Source organism: Entelurus aequoreus, linkage group LG21 (assembly GCF_033978785.1).
Source record: "Entelurus aequoreus isolate RoL-2023_Sb linkage group LG21, RoL_Eaeq_v1.1, whole genome shotgun sequence".
Lineage (NCBI taxonomy): Eukaryota > Metazoa > Chordata > Actinopteri > Syngnathiformes > Syngnathidae > Entelurus > Entelurus aequoreus.
In genome coordinates, this window is record NC_084751.1 from 10155881 (window position 1) to 10181896 (window position 26016).

At 38.5% G+C, this 26016-nt stretch overlaps 2 protein-coding genes across 4 annotated transcripts; both read left to right on the forward strand.

Annotated features, from left to right (window-relative positions):
- The first annotated feature begins 114 nt into the window (after positions 1 to 114).
- LOC133638346 (caspase-7-like) lies at positions 115 to 11243 on the forward strand. The gene is made up of 4 exons (XM_062030872.1): positions 115 to 325; positions 10475 to 10638; positions 10696 to 10825; positions 10891 to 11243. Exons 1-4 carry the CDS (start codon positions 136 to 138, stop codon positions 11118 to 11120), a joined length of 714 nt encoding a protein of 237 aa, XP_061886856.1. The 5' UTR covers positions 115 to 135; the 3' UTR covers positions 11121 to 11243.
- Positions 11244 to 12964: 1721 nt separating this feature from the next.
- Positions 12965 to 25002, forward strand: dusp11 (dual specificity phosphatase 11 (RNA/RNP complex 1-interacting)). Of its 3 annotated transcripts, none has more exons than XM_062030870.1 (10): positions 12965 to 13198; positions 16993 to 17068; positions 17142 to 17273; positions 17330 to 17453; positions 17518 to 17578; positions 18816 to 18862; positions 18939 to 19014; positions 23925 to 24017; positions 24089 to 24213; positions 24274 to 25002. In XM_062030870.1, the coding sequence occupies exons 1-10, from the start codon at positions 13161 to 13163 to the stop codon at positions 24690 to 24692; spliced, it is 1191 nt and encodes a 396-aa protein (XP_061886854.1). In that variant the 5' UTR covers positions 12965 to 13160; the 3' UTR covers positions 24693 to 25002. The 3 variants fall into 3 exon arrangements, with proteins under 3 accessions (XP_061886854.1, XP_061886855.1, XP_061886853.1); XM_062030871.1 differs by having other exon boundaries at positions 24089 to 24138; XM_062030869.1 differs by having other exon boundaries at positions 24089 to 25002.
- Positions 25003 to 26016: the final 1014 nt, after the last annotated feature.

The window sequence follows — 26016 nt, forward strand, 5'->3', positions numbered from 1 at the left end:
AGGCGTTGTGTCCGGGGTTACGTAAGCGCGCAGGCGGATGTGTCCGTATTTGGTCTGGCAGGTGTGCGTGCGTGCGTGGGATGCAGGTGCTTCAAAAGGAGACAAAGTTGTGTGAAGACGTTTTCCCACAGGAAGATGCAGGAAGCGGCGAAGAGAGCGGTCGTGGTGTCGGTGAGCAGCTTCGAACCCGGAGTTCCTTTCACCGCCAGGCGCGGCGCCCTCAGAGACGCCAAGCGTATCCATCGCATCCTGTCCAAACTGGACTTCAAGGTGGACCTCCACCAAGACCTGGACAGCCATCAGATCTACTCGCTCTTTCGGAAAGGTAACTCACCTGTACGACTAATAATACTGCATATTTTCTCATACTATATTACCAAATATATTGTACTGTATATGGCATACACATTTATTGTAGTATACTTACTGTATGTAGTACATTGAATGAAAACTATATTACTGACTCACTATCAGAAACTGATAGTGATAGTAATACTTTTTTATGATCTACGCTTATGTAAGTCCACTTTTTATCTCAACCAAACTAACCTGTCAGCTAATAACATACTTGCCAACCTTGAGACCTCCGATACCGGGAGGGGGGGGCGTGGTTAATAGGGGAGTATATTTACAGCTAGAATTCACCAACTCAAGTATTTCATATATATATATATATATATGTATGAAATACTTGACTTTCAGTGAATTCTAGCTATATATGTATATATATTTATTTTATTATACATATAAATAAAATAAATACTTGAATTTCAGTGTTCCGGGGGCTATCCAGTAGATGGCAGTATTGTCCTGTTTAACATCTCCTCCGTTCATGACTCGGCCACCGTGTTCAAAGGAGAAGTCTGTTTTACAAAATATACAGGCAACATAATTACATTCCCCTTCGAACTGTCCTGGATGAAATGAAATTCTTGTTTCCATTCGTTTTGGAACTTGCAAGCGTATTTCTTCATCTTGCTCGTCGACGGCGTCGCCATGTCTGTAACTTCCTCGTTCTTCTGCTTCTTCTCCTTGTTGTGTGCGCAGTTGTGCACGCTACTCTCTAAAAGCCGTAGATGTTATGACGTCATTGGGCAGGCAAGCTCTTTATATTGTGGGAAAGCGGACGTGAGAACAGGCTGTCCCCACTCAGGTCCGCATTGAGCTGGAGGGGGCGTGGCCTCCAGCTCCGGCTGAATACCGGGAGTTTGTCGGGAGAAAATTTCTGCCGGGAGGTTATCGGGAGAGGCGCTGAATACCGGGATTCTCCCGCTAAAAACGGGAGGGTTGGCAAGTATGGCTAATAACAACCTAGCAGGCTCAATACATTGATACAACGTTGATTACACGTGCATGTCCTTTAACACTGACTTTGTTGCAAAATAGTTGTATTTGTAAATTGAGACAACGTTGATGTTTCAGAAATGACCAAACTTCAATGGTCAAATCAACTTGACATTGAATAAATGTCGTCAAAAAGTATGTTGTGTCAACGTTGTATTTGTGTCGTTGAATATTGGTTGGAGATTGACCAAATTTCAATGGTCAAAATAACGCCACAACCTGACATTGAATGAACGTTGTCAAAAAGCATGTTGTTTAAACGTTGTATTTGTGTTGGAGAATATTGCTTGGGAAATGACCAAAATTCAATAATCACATCAACGTCACAACCTGACTCTTTTTTTTCCTTTTTATTACTCTAAAGTAGGGGTGTCTGATAATGGCTTTTTGCCGATATTCCGATATTGTCCAACTCTTTAATTACCGATACCGATATCAACCGATATATACAGTCGTGGAATTAACACATTATAATGCGTAATTTGGACAACCAGGTATGGTGAAGATAAGGTACTTTTTAAAAAAATTAGTAAAATAAGATAAATAAATTAAAAACATTTTCTTGAATAAAAAAGAAAGTACAACAATATAAAAACAGTTACATAGAAACTAGTAATGAATGAAAATTTGTAAAATTAACTGTTAAAGGTTAGTACTATTAGTGGACCAGCAGCACGCACAATCATGTGTGCTTACGGACTGTATCCCTTGCAGACTATATTGATATATATTGATATATAATGTAGGAACCAGAATATTAATAACAGAAAGAAACAACCCTTTTGTGTGAATGAGGGAGGGAGGTTTTTTGGGTTGGTGCACTAATTGTAAGTGTATCTTGTGTTTTTTATGTTGATTTAATTAAAAAAAACACACCAAAAAAACGATACAGATAATTAAAAAAACGATACCGATAATTTCCGATATTACATTTTAACGCATATATCGGCCGATAATATCGGCAGGCCGATATTATCGGACATCTCTACTCTAAAGCAATTATTTTGACTCGGGGGGCCAAATTTAGAGAATAAAAATGTGTCTGGGGGCCGGTATATCTGTTTTTTAGGAAAACTAATACAAAACCTCACAATAAAGTCTGATTGAATGCTAAAAATGTTATGACAGACCGCCTTAAAAACGGAATGGAATTTAAAATGTTTCTATGAACGATAAAACCCTGAATATTGAGAACATATGAACGTCACACCCCCTCTCAATCGACATATTTTACAATCAAGCCACACCCACACTACTTGGTGCCTCGTCTGACCTGCTGTGACGTAGATTACCATAGTAACTAGTAGGGTTGTATGGTATACGGGTATTAGCATAGTACCGCGAAAGCAATGAATCATATTCCGTACCATACCGCCTCTGAAAAGTACTGGTCTGCCGCACCCTAACATTTTTTGTTCAAATAAAGCCAATAATGCAATTTTTTCTGGTCCCCTTTATTTAGAAAAGTATCAAAATAATTTTTCACTATAGTCACTAAAATATCATGCAAAAGCACAGATTCCAACCATAGAAATACTTTGTATAGTTGAAGACTTACGGTCATTAGAAAACATCACTGCACATCATAATGGCAGCTACACTTTCCATCTTAAAGATTGATTGATTGATTGATATATTTTTATTTCAAATATGCATAAAAACAAGAGCAAGCCTGATCCAATACAGTGCTATAGCCTTAACAGCCATTATAACAAAATGAAAAACAATGGAGAATAAAAAACAAAAACAAATGAGCATTGGACTTTCTTTTTCTTTTCTTTTTTTTTTTTTCCTTCTTTTTTTTTTTACATATTTGAAAAGGAGTGAGAAGAAGTTTACACTTATTTAATCCCACCCCTTTTCTTTAAATCATAAATTACTCTGAGCTAGAACTACCTGTTCACTCAATGTACAAACTCAAAGAACTTATATATACTGTACATACATCATAGATATATACATACATATGCACACTACACACATACATAGCCACATCATTACCACTAGTGATCATGGAAATGGTATGATGCCACCACAACAACACCACTGCCTCAATGGGCAGCCCCACACTCTTCTGTAACACAAACAACCCAATATCAAAGCCCTTCTTCATCTCTGTACCTCTGGAATACCATGTACTTATACTTCTTTTTAAACTGGTTTATGTTTGGACATTGCTTTAACTCATCCTTCAAACCATTCCATAATTTCACTCCACAAATTGAAATACAAAAACTTTTAATGGTCGTTCTATAACTAAGCATTTTGAAATTTAAATTCCCCCTTAAATTATAACCGCCCTCTCGTGTGCTGAACAATTTTTGAATGCTTCCTGGGAGTTTATTTATTTTGGCTTTATACATTATTTGTGCAGTTTGATACAAAATAATATCATTAAATTTCAATATTTTTGACTGTAAGAATAGTGAGTGAGTATGGTCCAGATATCCAACCTTGTTGATGATGCGTACAGCTCTTTTCTGAAGTATAGTTATTGAATTTAATGAGCTTTTATAATTATTCCCCCAGACTTCCACACAGTAGGTTAAATATGGTAAAACTAATGAACAGTAAAGAATGTGGAGTGATTTGTGATCCAGAACCTGCTTTGCTTTATTTATTACTGAGATGCTTCTTGACAGCTTAGATTGTACATGTTTTATATGTGATTTCCAGTTAATTTGATCGTCAATTGTAATTCCAAGGAATTTTATTTCAAAAACCCTTTCAATATCCACTCCATCTATTTGTATCTGCACCCTTGTTTCACGTGTCCTCTTTCCAAACAGTATTAACTTAGTCTTAGTCAGGTTTAATGACAATTTATTATAGTCAAACCAAGTTTTTAGTTTACTCATTTCTTCCATAATGACTTCCTGCAACTGATTTAAGTCATCCCCTGAACAAAAAATATCAGTGTCATCAGCAAATAACACTAATTTCAATAATGTAGACACTTTACATATATCATTGATATACAGGATGAACAGTTTTGGCCCCAACACTGACCCCTGGGGGACACCACAAGCAATATCCAAACATGATGAACAGCAATCCCCCAACTTCACAAACTGTTGTCTCTTATTTAAGTAGCTTTTAAGCCAATCCAATACAACTCCCCTGATTCCATACTTTTCCATTTTATTGATTAATATATCATGGTTAATTGTGTCAAATGCTTTTTTTAGATCAATAAATATTCCCATTGCATATTGTTTCTTTTCTATGGCATTTGTGATTTCCTCTATTGTTTCAACTATTGCCATTGATGTAGATCTGTTTGATCTAAACCCATATTGACAGTCAGAGAGTAATTTATGCTTTTCTATAAATGCATCTAACCTGTTATTGAATAGTTTTTCTAATATTTTAGAGAATTGTGGAAGTAAAGAGACGGGTCTATAGTTTGTGAAGTGGTGTTTGCTCCCAGTTTTAAACAGAGGTATAACTTTAGCTATTTTCATTTCATTTGGAAATGCGCCGGTTTGAAATGACAAATTACAGATATATGTTAATGGTTTTGATATCCCTGTAATGACCTTTTTCACCAATGCCATACTAATGTCATTGGAGTCAGTGGACATTTTGTTCTTACATTTGTTTACAATATCCAACACTTCTTCTTCACCCACTGCATTTAAAAACATAGAATTGGGATTTCTCTCCAACAATCCCTCCATATTTTTACCAGTTGTCCGTGGATCTGGGATTTTTTCTGCAAGTTCAGGTCCAATACTTACAAAGAATTTATTGAAGGCATTAGCCACATCTTCAATATTATCATTTTCTTTACCATCATTTGTGAAATACGTTGGATAGTTATTTGAAGAGGTACTGTTTCTTATAATACTGTTTAATAAATTCCATATTCCTTTGATATTGTTTTTATTATCATCTAGTAATTTCTTATAATAATCTCTCTTATTTGACCTTATAATATGAGTTAATTTGTTTTTATATTTTTTATATTTATTTTCTGCTTCTTTTGTTTTCAATCTTATAAATTCCCTGTAAAGAGTGTTTTTCTTTTTGCAAGCATTTTGCAATCCCTTTGTGATCCAAGGACAATTGGTATATTTTCTTCTACTGGTGCATTCTTTTATTGGGCAATTTTTATCATATAATGACCTAAATATTCTCAAGAATATATTGTAAGCACTATTAACATCACCATTTTCATAAATTACATCCCAATTCTGCTCCAGTAAATCATGTTTAAATGAACTAATGGATTCCTCTGATCTCGTTCTTCTGTATTGGGTTGGCTTTTCTAGTTTTTTTGTCCTGTAGTTTCCATTAAATATCAGAAAAACTGGGAGGTGGTCAGTGATATCTTTGATCAATAGCCCACTTACGGTCTTATTCTCAATATCATTAGTGAATATGTTGTCGATTAGAGTGGCAGAGTGAGACGTAATTCGACTGGGTCTGGTGATTTTGGGATATAGACTCATACTGTACATTGTGTCAATGAAATTATCTATATCTTTAGTTTTACTGGGATTTAACATGTCAATATTAAAGTCTCCACAAATGAAGACAGCTTTACTAACGTTACTCTCCTTTGAAAACAGGCATTCCATCCAATCTGTAAAACGTTCTAAGCTTGTACCTGGCGATCTGTATACACAACTAATAATGACATTTCTACTTTTTTCCATACAAATTTCAATTGTTAGACATTCAAGTAGGTTATCAACCACAGTTGTCATATCATCCAGACGTTTGAATCTCAAGGTGTTATCCACATAGATTGCCACCCCTCCACCCCCCTTGTTTTGTCTATTCATATTAATAAAATCATAACCATCCAGTTCAAAATCTGTCACTTTTTCACTGTTAATCCAAGTTTCAGATACTGCAATTATGTTAAATGGTTGTGAAAAGGTGTGTAAATAGTCCTTGATGTCCTTGAAATTCCTGTTTAGGCTTCTACTATTGAAATGGATAATGGACAATTTGCCTTTAGTAATAATATTCTGGTTGTACTGTTCATTGGTGTAGTAGCAGCAGTTCTCATTGATATTGAGGAGGAAATTATTGTCCGGGTCTATATCATGTTCCAAGTCTTGTAGGTGGTGCTCAGTGTATTGAAATGCTTTCAACTGTACATTGTCATATTCACTTACCAACTGAATTATGTGGCTAGTGTCATCTTGCGTATTGTCAATGTGTGTCATGATTGTGTTTAATCGCTTTTACCTTACATTCCAGTTCATACGTCATATTCGTTCAGATCTTCGATGTTTCTAATCAGCAGCACTTTGGCGTTCTGAAGATATAAAAAAATTATTTGGGAATGCCCGGCGAGCCAGATTGAAAAGCTTAACGGGCCGCATGTGGCCCCCGGGCCTTAATTTGCCCACGTCTGCTCTAAAGGCTTAGTGGCCACATGCATGGACAGCACCTTTTAGCTCTTATTTCCAAAATTGTGTACACTACTGAATTGGGGTCTTATGGCCGCTTATGTGGACACTTATACTGCCATCTGGTGGTGTCAGAAGAGTATAACATACAATGGAATTTGGGGGAAAAAAGTGTAAAAATAAGAATTAGCATGTCACTAAACATGAAGTACACGTTTGTTACTTATGGACTAAGTACATCATATCAAAAGATGATTCTTAGTTTTTATTCTAATTAGGCTCCAATAAGCCCAAATAGCAAAGAGAAATAAAAAAATGCATGTAAACAAACAGCTTAAGACCTTAAGAGGTTTTAATCAGTCCAACAAAATAATACACAAAAATACCATAATAATACAATTCCAAAACCGAACACAGCCCAGCAACATCCAAAATAGCAATCAACAGTCAACAATTGAGAAGACACAAAACAATCCAAAAGTAGTCAAACAAAAATGAATAATATCAACAACAGTATCAATATTAATACAAATTCACACATAGCTGTGATTAGAAATCCCTTTTACATGAGCATCACAGTCATTTATAACAAATAAAATCCTTTTTTTTTTTTTTATGAACAACCTGACATTGAATAAACATCAACAAAAAGTAAGTTGTTTCGATGTTGTATTTGTGTTGTTGAATATTGGTTGGGAATTGACCAAATTTAATACAAAACTAATAGAACGTTTTTGTAGCACCAACGAATGGGACAAGTTGGGGAAATGTTTAATATTGCTGGGGGGCTGATTATAAATAGTAACAAAAACTATAACATAAAAGCTTTAATAACTAGACAAAACACAAATGAATGGGACAAGTTTGGGGAGATTTTGACAAAATGGGGGGCTGGTTTGATTAATAAAATGTTAACATAAAAACTATAATAGTTGGACAAGGAAACATTTGCAGGATAAATGTTTGGGAAGCTTGGGGAGGTTTTAACAAGGTGGTGGAGGGGGGAATCAAAAAATTAACATTAAAAAAAATAGACAAAATATGCAGCACAAACGAAAAAGTCAGGCTTGGAGTGATTTTGAACAGATGGGGAAGACGTCACTAGTCAGAAATTATAATTTAGAATGACTTATAAACCTTATAGATAGATAGATAAATAGTACTTTGATTCCTTCAGGAGAGTTCCCTCAGGACAATTAAAATTCCAGCAGCAGTGTACAGAATTAAGATATAATTTAAAAAGTCAATAATAAATAATGGGTGTATATGTTATTGTTTTGCATCCCCTGTCATCCTCGTACCCCCCCCCTGGCCCCCAGAGAGGAGTTGTACAGTCTGGTGGCGTGTGGCACGAACGAAAATGTTTACCACGCACACAAATGGCTGAATGAGATATTTTGAAGTGTTCTTTTTTAATCCATAGTCATGTTTAAAGGCCTACTGAAATGGAATTTTTTTACTTAAACGGGAATAGCAGATCCATTCTATGTGTCATACTTGATCATTTCGCGATATTGCCATATTTTTGCTGAAAGGATTTAGTAGAGAAAATTGACGATAAAGTTCGCAACTTTTGCTCGCTGATAAAAAAAAAAGCTTTGCCTGTACCGGAAGTAGCGTGACGTCACAAGCGGTAGTGCTGCTCACAGTTCCCCGTTTACAATGGAGCGAGAGAGATTCGGACCGAGAAAGTGACGATTACCCCATTAATTTGAGCGAGGATGAAAGATTCGTAGATGAGGAACGTTGGAGTGAAGGACTTGAGAGGCAGTGATGGACGTATCTTTTTTCGCTCTGACCGTAACTTAGGTACAAGCTGGCTCATTGGATTCCACACTCTCTCCTTTTTCTATTGTGGATCACAGATTTGTATTTTAAACCACCTCAGATACTATATCCTCTTGAAAATGAGAGTCGAGAATGCGAAATGGACATTCACAGTGACTGAACATGTAAATTAATAATTCAGCTTTGCGAAGCTAAAAAAACAGAAGCTAACCTAGCTACGTAGCCAACGTGATAGCAGCAGTCTCAAATGCAGATAGAAACTAAATTTTAAAAAAACCTGACTGGATAGATGGACAGAAGATCAATAATACTATTAAACCATGAACATGTAAATACACGATTAATAATATTCCGCTTGGCGAAGCTAAAAAAAACAGAAGCTAACCTAGCTGCGTAGCCAACGCGATAGCGCCAGTCTCAAATGCAGATAGAAACTAAATTAAAAAAAACCCTGACTGGATGGATAGACAGAAGATCAATAATACTATTAAACCATGAACATGTAAATACACGATTAATAATATTCCGCTTGGCGAAGCTAAAAAAAACAGAAGCTAAGCTAGCTACGTAGCTAACTTAGATGCGGCGGCGGGCGTTGTACGCTTTTGACGACACCCCGGCCGCCATCAGAGTCGGCAAGAAACATATATTTCCCCAAAGTTACGTACGTCACAAGCACATATCGACACGCACGTACGGGCAAGCGATCAAATGATTGGAAGCCAAAGCTAGACTCACCGTAGTGCGTCTGCTATCCTGCTCAAAACACAACACAACCTCCTGGTGTTGGTGTTGCTGTAGTCCGCCGCTCCACCGATCGCACCTACAACTTTCTTATTTGCAGTCTCCATTGTCCATTAAACAAATTGCTCAATCGCTTTATTAACAAGCGGTAACTGGTTGTAGTTCAAAAAGTAACGCACACACATACACGAGCTGCTGTTAGCCAAAACTCACGCTCACACACACTCAAGTTCTCCGCCAACTCACTCGCGCATGCACGTTCCCCAACCCCTTAAAGACAAAGTACACTAATGCAAATATCACAGATATTACAGTATTGTACTTAGCCGCTAATACACCGATCGATCCCACCTACAACGTTCTTCTTTGCAGCCTCCATTGTTCATTAAACAAATTGCAAAAGATTCACCAACACAGATGTCCAGAATACTGTGGAATTTTGTCGAAGAAAACAAGAGGCTTTTCTATCGGGTCCGATGGGGTACAACCACTTCCGTTGCTTTTGTGACGTCACACGCATAAATCATATCCAAAGGAGTTTTTCAACCGGAAGTGTGGCAGGAATTTTAACATTGCACTTTATAAGTTAACCCGGCCGTATTGGCATGTGTTGCAATGTTAATATTTCATCATTAATATATAAACTATCAGACTGCGTGGTCGCTAGTAGTGGCTTTCTGTAGGCCTTTAAAGCAGCTAGTATTTTCCCATGTAGTGTGTCTTCTCGTGACATACTTGCTTTTAGCTTATGTCCGCTAGTGAACTCTTTGATTGATTGAGACTTTTATTAGTAGATTGCACAGTACAGTACATATTCCGTACAATTGACCACTAAATGGTAACACCCCAATAAGTTTTTCAACTTGTTTAAGTCGGGGTCCACGTTAATCAATTCATGTTAAATCAATTCTATGTTTTGTCTTAAGGGCTCCTGTTTGTCGGCTCACAGTTTTGGCCAGTTCCTTATCTGTTTTGAAGAAGCAGCTGCGCTCCTTTCTGGGCGAGAGGGGCCGTTTTGGCTCTACATGAGCTGACTCTTTTTGTTTGGACTTAGACCTGGCTTGCTGATGCTATTGTCGCGTTGTAAGGGCTGGTCTCCTAACGCTTCAGTAAAACGTTTTCCTTTTTACTCAACACATATGTCATCCAAAATAACTTGGGATAGGGTGTGTTTTATTCCCTGAGAGGAAGACTGGTCTTCTTACATTGATAAGAGGCACTGTTGTGTGCAGAGAGTCGGCGCCCGGTGGCCGAGTGTTTCCTGGCCGTCCTGTCGTCTCACGGCGAGGACGGCTACGTGTTCGGTGCGGACGGGAAGCCCGTGTCTTTGTCACGGCTGTTCGCCTTCTTCGACAACGCCGACATGGAGCAGAAGGTCAAAGTGTTCCTCGTTCAGGTGAGTCCACAGTTAAGCTGGGTCACGTGACAAACAATCAAGATGGCACCTGCGCAGGCCTGCCGAGGCGGCGCCCTGGACGACGGCGTGGTGACCGACTCGGGCGGCGTCGACGAGCCCGCCGTTGACGTCTACTCTCACCTTTCTGTTCCCGTCAACACGCTGGTCATGTACGCCACCGTGCCAGGTGAGCTCGCCGCGCCGCCGTGAGCTTCTTCCCGACCCGCCGTCTGACCCGTCTTGCGTCCGCAGGCTACGTGGCGTTCATGAACCCCATGGGCTCCGTCTTCCTGCAGACCTTCTGCTCCCTCCTGGAGGAGGAGGACCACCGTCGCCTGGAGCTGACCCGCCTGATGACCCGCCTGTCGCACAGCGTGGCCTACACCTTCCAGGCCAAAGGTCGCCAGTTCGGCGTGAAGAAGGAGATGCCCTGCTTCCTGACCCGCATGACCCGGGAGGTGTTTCCTTTCGCTGTTTGGTGACGCCAAGGAACGAAGGCCGTCCTTAACTTAAACTTTTGTACATCATGTAATTAAGTTTATTCTTTGTGTTTACAACTTTATTTTTATTTTTACAATTGTGTGTGAAAATAACTTTTGCATAAATAAAGGAAACTTTTTGTTGTTTGAAAAAGTACCTGTGAATCTTCTCTGATGATAATAGAATGCCGGCAACATTTATTAGGATTGGAATCTGAGTTCAATCATTGATACATAAATATATGTTCACAATATAAGTTTTTATCTAACATTTTTCATAGCAGAGTGGTATAGTAAGCAGGACGCAACATGTGAAGCTAAAATAAACACATTTCTTCAAGCCAAGATACAAATAGCGGTGTACCCCAGGGGTCCATCCTAAAACCAAAACTGTTTGACTTGAAGGCTAAAGCACAGGGGCCAGATCTGTTGTATAGTCAGTTATATATGTCAATAAAGTACTTAATGTTTTGTCATTAAATGTAATTGATTTTTTAAATTTTGACAGAAAAAATTGCTTTAAATTGAATAGAATAGAATAGAATGGGCTTTATTGTCATATTTGCATATAACGAAATTAAGGACTCCAATTTAAGGTGCGGTAGTGGGAACAAATATGGGGTAAAAATAAATTACACGAGGTAATCAAGAAAAAAACAACTAAGAATTGAAATAAACAGACTACTATCCAATAAAAATAAGCAATCCTGTACAATATACAAAACACTATACAAGTACAAAATACTGTACAATATACAGAACAAGACAAGAGTACCGGAGTAATAAATAATAATCTGTGTCGGATTTATTACCATAATTGCATACCTTTTCAACTTTAATAGTTTCCAATATTGCAACAAATATTTCAGTATATTATCATACTTTCCAAACATGTTTTGTCCAAGTAAAAATATTGAACTTTACAGCAAACTACTCATCAAATTAATAAAAATGACAATACATTTTTATGTTGTTCTTCACAGCACATTACTGTAAATTGAAAAAAAAACAACTACTACTGTTTTTTGCGTTAAAATTATTTTGACTGAGCTGCCAGTTTTTGACTGTAAAATCTACGGTTGTTGTAAAGACGGAACATTTGTTTTTACGGTAGAAAAACTGGCAACCGAGTTGCCAGAATAAAAAAAGAACTTGTGCTGTTTTTCCATGAACAATATAATGTTGTAAAAAAACGATGTCAATTTTTTACACAAAAATTCTGGCAACTAAGCTGGTAGCGTTTTACATTAAAAAAAAAAAAGTGGTAATGTTTTTCTATTGACCAAAAAATGTTGTAAAAAAAATATCCCACTATTTTACAGTAAACATTTTGTCAATGTAAAGATTTTGTAATGTAATGTAAATGCTTACAAAATTAGCAAAAAAGCTTAGGCTATTAGAAATCTAGAAATCTAATGCTTGTGTTGCTTTAACAATGGGCCGTTTTGGCCCCCAGGCCGCACTTTGAATTGTGTCACTCGGTAAGATAGAAACCTAATAAAACTAAGATAATGTTTTTCAGAAAAAACGAAACTGAAACTAAGCAAAACTAGATTATAAGTAACTTATTCAGAAAAAGTCATACAGCGAGTCAAATACAAATAGTCAGTCCATTGACAGATTTAGTCATAATAAATGATAAAATCTCATTTAAAAATATAGTGTCAAGAAATACCAATCATGAATAGAAAAACATTTTGGATCATAAACCACGCAGGTGTTATCATATCTGAGTTATAGTGTAGCGATATGGTGGGAAGCAGCTACAAGTACAAGTAGAAATGTTAAAAAAAAAAAAAAAATTAAGAGAAAGAGTATCGCGTTTCCTACATTTGTCGGTACCTGAACGCGGCGTCAGTGGAACGTCATCAACATGCGACGGTTTGGATGTTTAGCATATGGTTTAGCAAAGAGGAAGAAAAATGCGACTACGCTGACATGATCAGTGTTACAACTTTTACAATCACTTAAGTTAACGGATTTTTTAAATATATATTTTAAAAAGATAAGTCAGTTGTTGCATTGTCACGGGAAAACTGGAAAATGTCTCGATCCGGTAAGAAAAACGGCATTCCTGACAGGTGAGAAGAACTAACTACTATGACACAGTCTTTTTTTTAATCTTCACTAAGATTATTTATAACATGTACACTTGTAAGTCATCTAGCGACTTTTTCCATTAGCAACGCAAACCAACGAAACGGTCTTGTAAAGGTTTTAACCCCAACTCTTTTACTTGAGACCATGTAAATACAATTACTCATGACGTCATACCGTCATCAATACTAACCTCCTGAAGCATCCATCCATTTTCTACCGCTTGTCCCTTTTGGGGTCGCGGGGGGTGCTGGAGCCTATCAGTGGTTCTTAAACTTGTCTCACCAAGAACCTCCTCCCAAAAACCTGGCTCTCCAAGTAGCACTATAATGACCAACAGTACAACGCAGTAGCGTAGTAGGCCTAAGTAAGCATTAAAAACAAGACCGAGGATTTTGTGTAATGTTCATATTGTTGTTACTCAGCCAGCGTTTGTGGGTCTGATGGACCCGTTTCATTTTGTGGCTTTTAATGCCTCACAATCAAACACTTTTATGTTAAAATACTGAACAGATGTTAACCTTATCCCAATAAACATCTGTTCAGTATTTTAACACAAAAGTTTTTGATTGTGAGGCATTAAAAGCCACACAATGCAATATATATATAACACTTATATAAGTCATTTAAAGTCATTTTGATAGTAGGCTAATATAGCTAATATAAGACACTTACATCATGTGTTGCCTTTATTATATCACTTATATAATTCTTTTAAAGTCATTTTGATAGTAGGCTAATATAGCTAATTGTAAGACACTTACATCATGTGTTGTCTTTATTATATCACTTATATAAGTCTTTTAAAGTCATTTTGATAGTAGGCTAATATAGCTAATATAAGACACTTACATCATGTGTTGTCTTTATTATAACACTTATATAAGTCTTTTAAAGTCATTTTGATAGTAGGCTAATATAGCTAATATAAGACACTTACATCATGTGTTGTCTTTATTATAGCACTTATATAAGTCTTTTAAAGTCATTTTGATAGTAGGCTAATATAGCTAATATTAGACACTTACATCATGTGTTGCCTTTATTATATCACTTATATAAGTCTTTTAAAGTCATTTTGATAGTAGGCTAATATAGCTAATATAAGACACTTACATCATGTGTTGTCTTTATTATAACACTTATATAAGTCTTTTAAAGTCATTTTGATAGTAGGCTAATATAGCTAATATAAGACACTTACATCATGTGTTGTCTTTATTATATCACTTATATAAGTCTTTTAAAGTCATTTTGATAGTAGGCTAATATAGCTAATATAAGACACTTACATCATGTGTTGCCTTTATTATAACACTTATATAAGTCTTTTAAAGTCATTTTGATAGTAGGCTAATATAGACACTTACATCATGTGTTGCTTTCATTATAACACTTATATAAGTATTTTAAAGTAATTCTGATAGTAGGCTAATATAGACACTTACATCATGTGTTGCTTTCATTATAACACTTATATAAGTATTTTAAAGTAATTCTGATAGTAGGCTAAAATAGACACTTACATCATGTGTTGCTTTCATTAGAACACTCATATAAGACTTTTCAGAATCAGAAGTACTTTATTAATCCCCAAGGGGAAATTAAGATTATTAAAATAATGTAAAAAATTTTTTGCGGCTCCAGACCCATTACTTTTTTGTACTTGTGGTCCAATGTGGCTCTTTCAACATTGTGGGTTGCCGCCCCCTGCACTAGTGGTACATGGACCACCGTTTGACAATCACTGTCCTAGAGCATCCTAACATTGAAAGTGCATTTTATGGCTTTTCTTAATTTGATTACATGCTATATTATAATTGTTATGTTATAATTTTATTGCATGATTTTTGTATCTCTTTAAAGGCCTACTGAAAGCCACTACTAGCGACCACGCAGTCTGATAGTTTATATATCAATGATGAAATCTTAACATTGCAACACATGCCAATACGGCCGGGTTAACTTATAAAGTGACATTTTAAAATTCCCGCCACACTTCCGGTTGAAAAACTCCTTTGGATATGATTTATGCACGTGATGTCACAAAATCCACGGAAGTGGTTGGACCCCATCTGACCCGATATAAAAACCTCTTGTTTTCTTCGACAAAATTCCACAGTATTCTGGACATCTGTGTTGGTGAATCTTTTGCAATTTGTTTAATGAACAATGGAGGCTGCAAAGAAGAACGTTGTAGGTGGGATCGATCGGTGTATTAGCGGCTAAGTACAATACTGTAATATCTGTGATATTTGCATTAGTGTACTTTGTCTTTAAGGGTTTGGGGAACGCGCATGCGCGAGTGAGTTGGCGGAGAACTTGAGTGTGTGTGAGCGTGAGTTTTGGCTAACAGAACTCGTATATGTGTGTGCGTTACTTTTTGAACTACAACCAGTTACCGCTTGTTAATAAAGCGATGAGCAATTTGTTTAATGGACAATGGAGACTGCAAATAAGAAAGTTGTAGGTGCGATCGGTGGAGCGGCGGACTACAGCAACACCAACACCAGGAGGTTGTGTTGTGTTTTGAGCAGGATAGCAGACGCACTATGGTGAGTCTAGCTTTGGCTTCCAATCATTTGATCGCTTGCCCGTACGTGCGTGTCGATATGTGCATGTCACGTACGTAACTTTGGGGAAATTTATGTTTCTTGCCGACTCTGATGGCGGCCGGGGTGTCGTCAAAAGCGTACAACGCCCGCCGCCGCATCTAAGTTAGCTACGTAGCTAGGTTAGCTTCTGTTTTTTTAGCTTCGCCAAGTGGAATATTATTAATCGTGTATTTACATGTTCATGGTTTAATAGTATTATTGATCTTCTGTCTATCCATCCAGTCAGGGTTTTTTAAAATTTAGTTTCTATCTGCATTTGAGACTGGTGCTATCGCGTTGGCTACGCAGCTAGGTTAGCTTCTATTTTTTTAGCTTCGCCAAGCGGAATATTATTAATCGTGTATTTACATGTTCATGGTTTAATAGTATTATTGATCTTCTGTCTATCCATCCAGTCAGGTTTTTTTAAAATTTAGTTTCTATCTGCATTTGAGACTGCTGCTATCACGTTGGCTACGTAGCTAGGTTAGCTTCTATTTTTTTTTAGCTTCGCAAAGCTGAATTATTAATCGTGTATTTACATGTTCAGTCACTGTGAATGTCCATTTCGCGTGCTCGACTCTCATTTTCAAGAGGATATAGTATCCGAGGTGGTTTAAAATACAAATCTGTGATCCACAATAGAAAAAGGAGAGAGTGGAATCCAATGAGCCAGCTTGTACCTAAGTTACGGTCAGAGCGAAAAAAGATACGTCCATCACTGCCTCTCAAGTCCTTCACTGTAACGTTCCTCATCTACGAATCTTTCATCCTCGCTGATATTAACGGGGTAATCGTCACTTTCTCGGTCCGAATCTCTCGCTCCATTGTAAACAACGGGGAATTGTGAGGAATACTAGCTCCTGTGACGTCACGCTACTTCCGGTACAAGCAAGGCTTTTTTTTTATCAGCGAGCAAAAGTTGCGAACTTTATCGTCGATTTTCTCTACTAAATCCTTTCAGCAAAAATATGGCAATATCGCGAAATGATCAAGTATGACACATAGAATGGATCTGCTATTCCCGTTTAAATAAAAAAAATTCATTTCAGTAGGCCTTTAATTTATGTAGCCAGGGACCGCAGATGGAAATGAGCAAATTAGCTATAATCTTTATATATCTGTATTTGAGCTGAATGTATCTGTGCATTGTCCTTTCAAGTAAAACTAAACTAACTTGCCAGGTGGCTGGAATACAAAGCTGTCGGCAAACGACTTAACGGGACCCGTTTTGTTGCCTTCAAAGTTCCTCTCGAGCAGGTGAGCATCTTCCAACCTCCACATGGGTTACATATTTCTAAACGTCCCCTAACGACAAGACGCTTCTTGGCAGTCTTTGACTCGCCAGCTCCCGCCCTCCCAGGCGTTTGGGCCATGGGAGCTGCTGGACGCCATCAGGGAAGACCGCCAGGAACTTGGTCTCATCATCGACTTGACTTTCACCAAGCGCTACTACCAGCCGCAGGTAGGCACCGCCGTCACGGCCACGCCTACCGCCTTGACACGTGACCTTTTGTGCAGGACCTGCCGGCGTCTCTGTCCTGCGTCAAAATTTTCACGAAGGGTCACGTGGTGCCCGACGACGACACCATCTTGGCTTTCAAACAAGCGGTGCAGGGCTTCTTGCGGGACAACGCTGATAACGGTGAGCGGAGAACCAGCCGTGACTACATTAAAGTGACCCGGTCATGTGACGTTTTGTGTTCCAGACCAGCTGATTGGCGTCCACTGCACGCACGGCCTTAACCGCACCGGGTACATGATCTGCAGGTGTGTGAGCAGGGCGTGGGTGTGGCCTATAGGGTTGTACGGTATACCGGTACTGGTATAGTATCGCGGTACTAATGAGTAAAAAACTGTACTATACTCTGATTGAAAAGTATCGGTTCCCAGGCATGACGGCACGTCGTGACATTGCTGGTTTTACGAGCAGAGGAGCATGTTCGGCAGCGCACACACACAGAGTACTTACAAGCAGACCCGGTGTGTAGACCGAAAAGGGAGAACGGACGCATGTTGGCATAAAAAGTAAAGATAAAGGTGAAGTTGTAACACTGAAACACCCTCAGGAAGAGGTGCTTTAAAACATGGCTAGCTAGTCGGCAGTGTTTTAGCTACTTCTAAATAACTAATCCTGGCCTCCATGGCGACAAATAAAGTATGTTTCTTACAAGTAGCATTATCACTGGAGGACGAGGAATAGCTAAACATGCTTCACTACACACCGTAGGAGGATACAATAGCTCACCACTAACAAAAGCTAGCGCCCCTGAATGTAAACAAATGCCATGGGTGGATCGACACCTGACATCCACTGTAACGATACCAAGTACAATAGCGTATCTAGTCGATACTACTATGATTACATCGATATTTTTTATCGTCACAAAATCTTTTTTCTTTAAAAAAAAAATTCATATTATGTTTATAAACTCAGGAAATACATCCCTGGACACATGAGGACTTTGAATATGACCAATGTATCACCCTGTAACTACTTGGTATCGGATCGATACCTACATTTGTTGTATCGTCCAAAACTAATGTAAAGTATCAAAGAAGAGAAGAATAAGTGATTTATTACATTTTAACAGAAGTGTAGATAGAACATGTTGAAACAGAACATAAGCAGATGTTAACAGTAAATGAATAAATGGATTAATAATAATTTTTTACAGTTTGTCCCTCATAATGTGTACAAAATAATAGGTAGATAAATGGCACAATATGTTACTGCATACGTGAGCAGACTAATTAGGAGTCTTTGTTTGTTTACTTACTACTAAAAGACAAGTGGTCTAGTATGTTCACTATTTTATTGAAGGACTACATTGCAATAATAAACATATGTTTCAGGTACCCTAAGATGTTTTGTTCAAATAAAGCCTATAATGCCGATTTTTTTGTGGTCTCCTTTATTTAGAAAAGTACCGAAATCCATTTTAGCGGTGGGTGTGGCCTGTTAGCGGTGGGTGGGGCCTGTGTAACACCTTTGCCTGTGCCGCAGGTACTTGATCGACGTGGACAGGATGGACCCTGCAGCGGCCATCAAACGTGAGTGGCGTCACGTGACACCTGCAGCGGGATTGTTGGTGTGTGAACTCAAAAGTGTGTGTGTGAAATGTTTCAGTCTTCAACTCGTCTCGCGGACACGACATGGAGCGACAAAACTACATCGACGATCTTCACAACAAACGCAAGAGAAGGTAGTACACTCTCTGTGTGTGTTAGGGCTGGACCATTGTGGTCAAAAATAAATACATAATCACAATTATTAGGGTCCGCACGGACCATTGTCAGAGGAATCCCAAAGGGAGTCCTTTTGCAATGGGACGAAAGGACACTATTGTTATTGTAAGGTTTGTTATTATTATTCCGCCGCCACAAAAAACTCTAATTTGACCCACTTAACATGCTTCAAAACTCACCAAATTTGACACACACATCAGGACCTGCGAAAATTGCCATTTAATAAAAAAAACCAAACCCCAAAAATCAAAATTGCGCTCTAACGCCCCCTAAGAAAAAACAAAAACAAACTGCCTGTAACTCCCACTAGGAAGGTCGTAGAGACATGAAACAAAAACCTCTATGTAGGTCTGACTTAGACCTACATTTCATCATTGAACATGCTCAAGCAAAAACCAACAGGAAGTTGGCAATTTCCCCTTCAAGACAAAATTGTACTAAAAACACTAATTTTTGCCTCTTTGAGCTGTAATTTGACCCCCTTAAAATACTTCAAAACTCACCAAACTTTTCACACACATCAGAACTGGTGGAAATTGCGATGTAATAAAAAAAACCGAACCCCAAAACTCAAAATTGCGCTCTAGCGCAATTTTTGAATAAAACACAGACAAAACTGCTCCTCAGAGGAAAACACAGACAAAACTGCTTGTAACTTCCGGTAGGAACGTCTTAGAGACATGAAACAAAAACCTCTATGTAGGTCTCACTTAGACCTACATTTCATAGATTGACATCCTTCAGCAAAAATCAACAGGAAGTTTGCAATCTCCCCTTCAAAACTACATTTTTGTAAAAAACGGTCACCAAACATCAAACATTATCTACTCTGAGCGCGTTTGTCGTTTCGGCTTCAAACTACTACAGGAGAGAGATTGAACCCTTCTGATTAAACGTTGACGAAAGAGTTTGGATAAGTGTTACGGTTTTGATTTTACGAGCCTTCAAAGAAAAGAACCACTGTGCCGCAGCACCTAGGAAAAAAACACAGACAACACTTCCTCTAACTCCCAGTACGAATATCGTAGAGACATGAAACAAAAACTTCTATGTAGGTCTGACTTACAGCTACATTTCATACACTGACATCTTTCAGCAAAAATCAACAGGAAGTTGGCAATCACCCCTTCAAAACACAAGTTTCATAAAAACACTCATTTTTGCCTCTTTGAGCTGTAATTTCACCCTCTTAAAATACGTCAAAACTCACCAAACTTTTTACACACATCAGGACTGGCGGAAATTGCGATCTAATAAAAAAAACGAACCCCAAAACTCAAAATTGCGCTCTAGCGCCCCCTAGGAATAAAACACAGACAAAACTGCTCCTCGGAGGAAAACACAGACAAAACTGCTTGTAACTTCCGGTAGGAACGTCTTAGAGACATGAAACAAAAACCTCTATGTAGGTCTCACTTAGACCTACATTTCATAGATTGACATCCTTCAGCAACTAGCACCTGCCAAATATGCGGACCCGACCAACGCTGCTTGCAGCTTTAATTTTGATTGATGTTGTAATCATGAGTAAACATTAATTTTAAAATGTGAGTATTTATTGTACCACCAAAACTCTACTTTAAATATAGTTTAAAAACGGGTATAAATTAGTAACAAATAAACTACAATTGACATTTACAATAAATGTAAATAATAACAATACAATTCAGTTTTTCTATTTTAATTGTTTTTAAGTCCGTTTTTTACCTTTTACACTTATTTTTTAAATACATTTTAATACAATGTTTGGTAATTAAATGCAAAAAAATCCTCACATTTATTATTGCAATACATCTTTGGACAATTTTGACCAGTATTTTTGGTCACAGCGTAACAATTGTGTACATTTATGAATAAGTACATTATGCTTGTACAAGGTACTTTTTTTAAACCTTTATTTTGTTAGCGCAGTCAGACTGGATGTGGCGCGCCACGCTGTTATTGTGAAGGGGGGGAAGTGTGCGCTGCTGCTGTTCTCAGCGTGACGAGTAAACGGGCGACTGATTTGAAGTTGAGTCTGTTAAAAAATAAAAGAGAGAGAGAGAGAGAGAGAGAGAGAGAGAGCCTCTCAAGTTGCGACTACTCTTCTGTTTGTACATTTGATGTCACATGGATGATGTCGTTCACAACAACACAAGCATATGAGATGTGTTGCGCGTGTATGGATTGTTCTTGCTAGCTTTAGCTTCCTAGTTTAGTCGCTGTTTCAAGTGGCCGTGTCCACATTGTTTAGTTGGGGATAAAAGAACACTACTGGACACATTTTCCCAAACAAATTACAACATTTCACTTACATGTGTGTCAATTTCCTTGACTTTACATTGCGTTCAACATAGGGCTGGGCAATATTGCCTTTTATTAATATCTCAATATTTTTAAGCCATGTCTACACGATATATATCTCGATATTTTGCCTTAGCCTTGAAGTAACACTTGATGCATATAATCACAGTAGTATGATGATTCTATGCAGCGTTTCCCATAAACTGCCAAGATACCTGTGGCGGTGGGGGCGTGGCTATGGGCGTGGTCACCATGACATCATCGAGTAATTTGCATAATTTACTACAATGATATGATTTTCTCTAAAAAGGCTCAAAAAATGTATACTTACTAATTAATAACAGTTTTGTTTTAAACGTCCATCCATCCATCCATCCATCCATTTTACAATATAATTACAACACTTTATGTACATATTTATATATAGATTTGAACAATAAGTTATTCACTGAAATATATTTATTAATTGTGGTTCTTACAAAAAATATATCTTATAAAATATAAAAGCTAAAATGTCTCTTAAAGCTCTGTCCCTTTAATTAGTGCATACTAAATAATTTAAATTTAGCCTACTACTACAACCATATTATTTACCAGCAACATAAAGTGAAACAGAGGCAGAGGTGTCCAAATAAACAGAATACAGTAGTGGTCAAATACAAATAAGGCAACAAGAGAAGTATCCTACACTTCCCTTTTGTAAAGTAAATCTGAACAGCCTATATGGGCATCTACATCAACTATATGATTTGCCTGAGAAGCTGGACAGGACAAAAAACCAAAAAAAAAATCTATTTGTGGCGGACGTAATTCTTTCGTGGTGGGCCGCCACAAATAAATGAATGTGTGGGAAACACTGCTATGTGTCTACATTAAAACATTCTTCTTCATACTGCATTAATAAATGCTCATTTTAAACTTTCATGCAGAGAGGGAAATTACAACTAAGTCAATTTACCAAAACCGTATTTATTAAACAGTTATTAAGCAGTGGCACAAACAGGGGGTAGCGGGGGGTGTATATTGTAGCGTCCCGGAAGAGTTAGTGCTGCAAGGGGTTCTGGGTATTTGTTCTGTTCTGTTTATGTTGTGTTACGGTGCGGATGTTCTCCCGAAATGTGTTTGTCATTCTTGTTTGGTGTGGGTTCACAGTGTGGCGCATATTTGTAACAGTGTTAAAGTTGTTTATACGTTAACCCTCAGTGTGACCTGTATGGCTGTTGACCAAGTATGCTTTGCATTCACTTGTGTGTGTGAAAAGCCGTAGATATTATGTGATTGGGACGGCACGCAAAGGCAGTGCCTTTAAGGTTTGTTGGCGCTCTGTACTTCTCCCTATGTCCGTGTACACAGCGGCGTTTTAAGAAGTCATACATTTTACTTTTTGAAACCGATACCGATAATTTTCGATATTACATTTTAAAGCATTTGTCGGCCGATAATATTGGCAGTCTGATATTATCGGACATCTCTAGTTTATACTGTAAGTATTGTACTTAGGTGTTGAAACTGCCATGTAAAATCGCTAATGCTAATCGGTAGCATGTCAATGGCAGGTCCTATGCAAAAGTGGAGCCGTACTGGTCTTTTGAGCGGGAATCGGTAACAGGGCAGTTGCTAGGATTTCTGGGGCCGCCTGTAAGCATATCGGTGTGGGCCCCTCTAGGGCTGTGAATCTTTGGGTGTCCCACGATTCGATTCTATATCGATTTTTTTTTTATTCAACGCGATTCTCGATTCAAAAACGATATTTTCCCGATTCAAAAGGATTCTCTGTTCATGGAATACATAGATTTCAGCAGGATCTACCCCAGTCTGCTGACATGCAAGCAGAGTAGTAGATTTTTGTAAAAAGCTTTTATAATTGTAAAGGACAATGTTTTATCAACTGATTGCAATAATGTACATTTGTTTGAACTATTAAATGAACCAAAAATACGACTTATTTTATCTTTGTGAAAATATTGGACACAGTGTGTTGTCAAGCTTATGAGATGCGATGCAAGTGTAAGCCACTGTCACACTATTGTTCTTTTTTTATAAATGTCTAATGATAATGTCAATGAGGGATTTTTAATCACTGCTATGTTGAAATTGTAACTAATATTGATACTGTTGTTGATAATATTCATTTTTGTTTCACTACTTTTGGTTTGTTCTGTGTGGTGTTTGTGTCTCCTCTCAATTGCTGTTTATTGCAGTTCTGAGTGTTGCTGGGTCGGGTTTGCTTTTGGAATTGGATTGCGTTGTTATGGTATTGCTGTGTATTGTTTTGGTGGATTGATTAATTAAAAAAATAAAAAAATAAAATTGAAAAAATAAATAAATACATTTAAAAAAAATCGATTTAAAAAAAAAAAAAAGAGAATCGACTCTGAATCGCACAACGTGAGAATCGCGATTCGAATTCGAATCGATTTTTTCCCACACTCCTAGGCTCCTCTACCCCATTCATTGCCTGTGTGTGTGTGTGGCAATGCGGGCCCTTAGAATCGTGAGAAGCCATAATGGAAATTGAACTTGGATGAATGATCCAGCCCTCGTGTGCGTGTTTCCCCGCTGACACACCTGCACGTGTCCACAGTAACAAGGGCATGAACACGTGTGTGCTGAAGTTCATCAGGGGTACTGCTGTCGCCCGGCCGCCAGACGATGGGGACCAGAGACAAGCTTACGAGTATGGACGCCGTCTTGGGTTGGGGCCTCACGTGTGATCCCACATTCACTGTTTGTTTTGACTTCCTGCAGGTTTGACCGCCCCCATCACGACTATCGCACACACGGTCGCCCCACACAAGGTCGCCCTGTGTATGACGCTCCCCACGATGGCCGCCCCCATCACGACTATCACACACACGGTCGCCCCACACAAGGTCGCCCTGTGTATGACGCTCCCCACGATGACCGCCCCCATCACGACTATCACACAAAAGGTCGCCCTGTGTATGACGCTCCCCACGATGACCGCCCCCATCACGACTATCACACAAAAGGTCGCCCTGTGTATGACGCTCCCCACGATGGCCTCTATAGACGTGGTCGCCCCGTGCACGACGCCCCACCGCATGGCCGCTCCACATATGACGCGCCTCGACATGGCCGCCACAAACAGCACCCGCTTCCCCCCCCGCCGACAGCCCCCGCCTCACACCCTCCCTTCCGCCCTCACGTATGGGGGCCGCCTCATGCCGCCAACAAGTGGGAGCAACCCAGATATGTTCCGCCCCGCCCACAACAGCCCCCCCTGCCCCTCCCAAAGTATATCCCCAAATGGGCCAACCACTGTAGCGTTGACGGACAGGACGGAGGGGCGGGGCCAAGTTGGCCACACACCAGACATAACAACTTTTAGTCTTTATTAATGTTGTTTTTGTAATCTCAAGTGTCCTAATGAATTGGCCAGGCCTATTTTTGGCGAGAATAAGTCTTAACGAGCTTCTATGCTGGCATCATTGTCCCATTGGGTTGAGTTTTTCCTTGCCCTGATGTGGGATCTGAGCCGAGGATGCCGCTGTGGCTTGTGCAGCCCTTTGAGACACTCGTGATTTAGGGCTATATAAGTAAACATTGATTGATTGATCAGTGGGAAAGTCAGGCTTTCACGGACGCACTTTGTTTTACTACATGTGACAAATTGTTTCAGGATGAAGATCAATCAATCAATCAATGTTTACTTATATAGCCCTAAATCACAAGTGTCTCAAAGGGCTGCACAAGTCACGACGACATCCTCGGCTCAGATCCCACATCAGATGACATCCTCACATTGGCTGTCTCGACTTCAGCAAGTGAAAATATTTTATATGATATTGCTTTTCAGCCACTAAAGGCGTTTGTTTACTTTGTCTCACAAGTATGCTAACAGTTAACGTGCATATTTCCCCCCCCCCCCATATACCTTTATTTATAAAGTTCAACATTTACAAACATAAACAATGAACAAGGACAATTAAAACAAGTACACAAACAGTGCAATACAGCACCAGGGGGGGGTTTAATTCAATAAAGTAATTCTAGTAGGCAAATCAAGGCAAGGCAACTTTATTTGTATAGCGCTTTTCATACACAAGGCAGACTCAAAGTGCTTCACAGACAACAAAGTGAAATGAAAGAAAATAAAAGCAAAATTAAAATGCAGACAATAAAGATAAAAACAGTGCAGACGTTAAAAGTTAAAAGATTAAAAGATTAAAAGATTTAGCTGAAAGCTAAGGTGAACATAGAAGTCTTCAGTCTAGTTTTAAAAGTAGTCAGAGTTGGGGAAAGTCTGACATCTTCAGGAAGTTTATTCCAGCTATTTGTTGCATAGTGACTGAATGATGCTCTCCCTTCATTTGAATTTACTCTTGGAACCGCTAACAGATTGCTCTCAGAAGATCTTAGTGATCTAGAGGGCTTATATAGTGGGAGCATATTAGTGACATACTTCGGCCCTAGACCATGTAGTGATTTATATGTGCAGGGAGCCAATGTAAGGATTTAAGAATTGGTGTAATGTCCTCACATTTTTTGGTCTTTGTTAGAACTCTAGCAGCAGCGTTCTGAACAAGCTGTAGCTGCCTGACAGTTTTTTTGGGAAGACCTGCAAGGAGACCATTACAATAGTCTAGCCTACTGGTAATAAAGGCATGTACAAGTTTTTCAAAGTCTTGAGCTGACATGAGCCCTCTGTCTTT

Bases quoted from the DNA above. Each gene is read 5' to 3' on its own strand.
- LOC133638346 (XM_062030872.1), top strand. From the start codon at position 136: ATGCAGGAAGCGGCGAAGAGAGCGGTCGTGGTGTCGGTGAGCAGCTTC. The intron at 326-10,474 runs GTAACTCACCTG...TGTTGTGTGCAG, and splicing joins CTACTCGCTCTTTCGGAAAG to AGAGTCGGCGCCCGGTGGCC. The intron at 10,639-10,695 runs GTGAGTCCACAG...GCACCTGCGCAG, and splicing joins TCAAAGTGTTCCTCGTTCAG to GCCTGCCGAGGCGGCGCCCT.
- dusp11 (XM_062030869.1), top strand. From the start codon at position 13,161: ATGTCTCGATCCGGTAAGAAAAACGGCATTCCTGACAG. The intron at 19,015-23,924 runs GTAGTACACTCT...ACGTGTCCACAG, and splicing joins CACAACAAACGCAAGAGAAG to TAACAAGGGCATGAACACGT. The intron at 24,018-24,088 runs GTATGGACGCCG...GACTTCCTGCAG, and splicing joins GACCAGAGACAAGCTTACGA to GTTTGACCGCCCCCATCACG.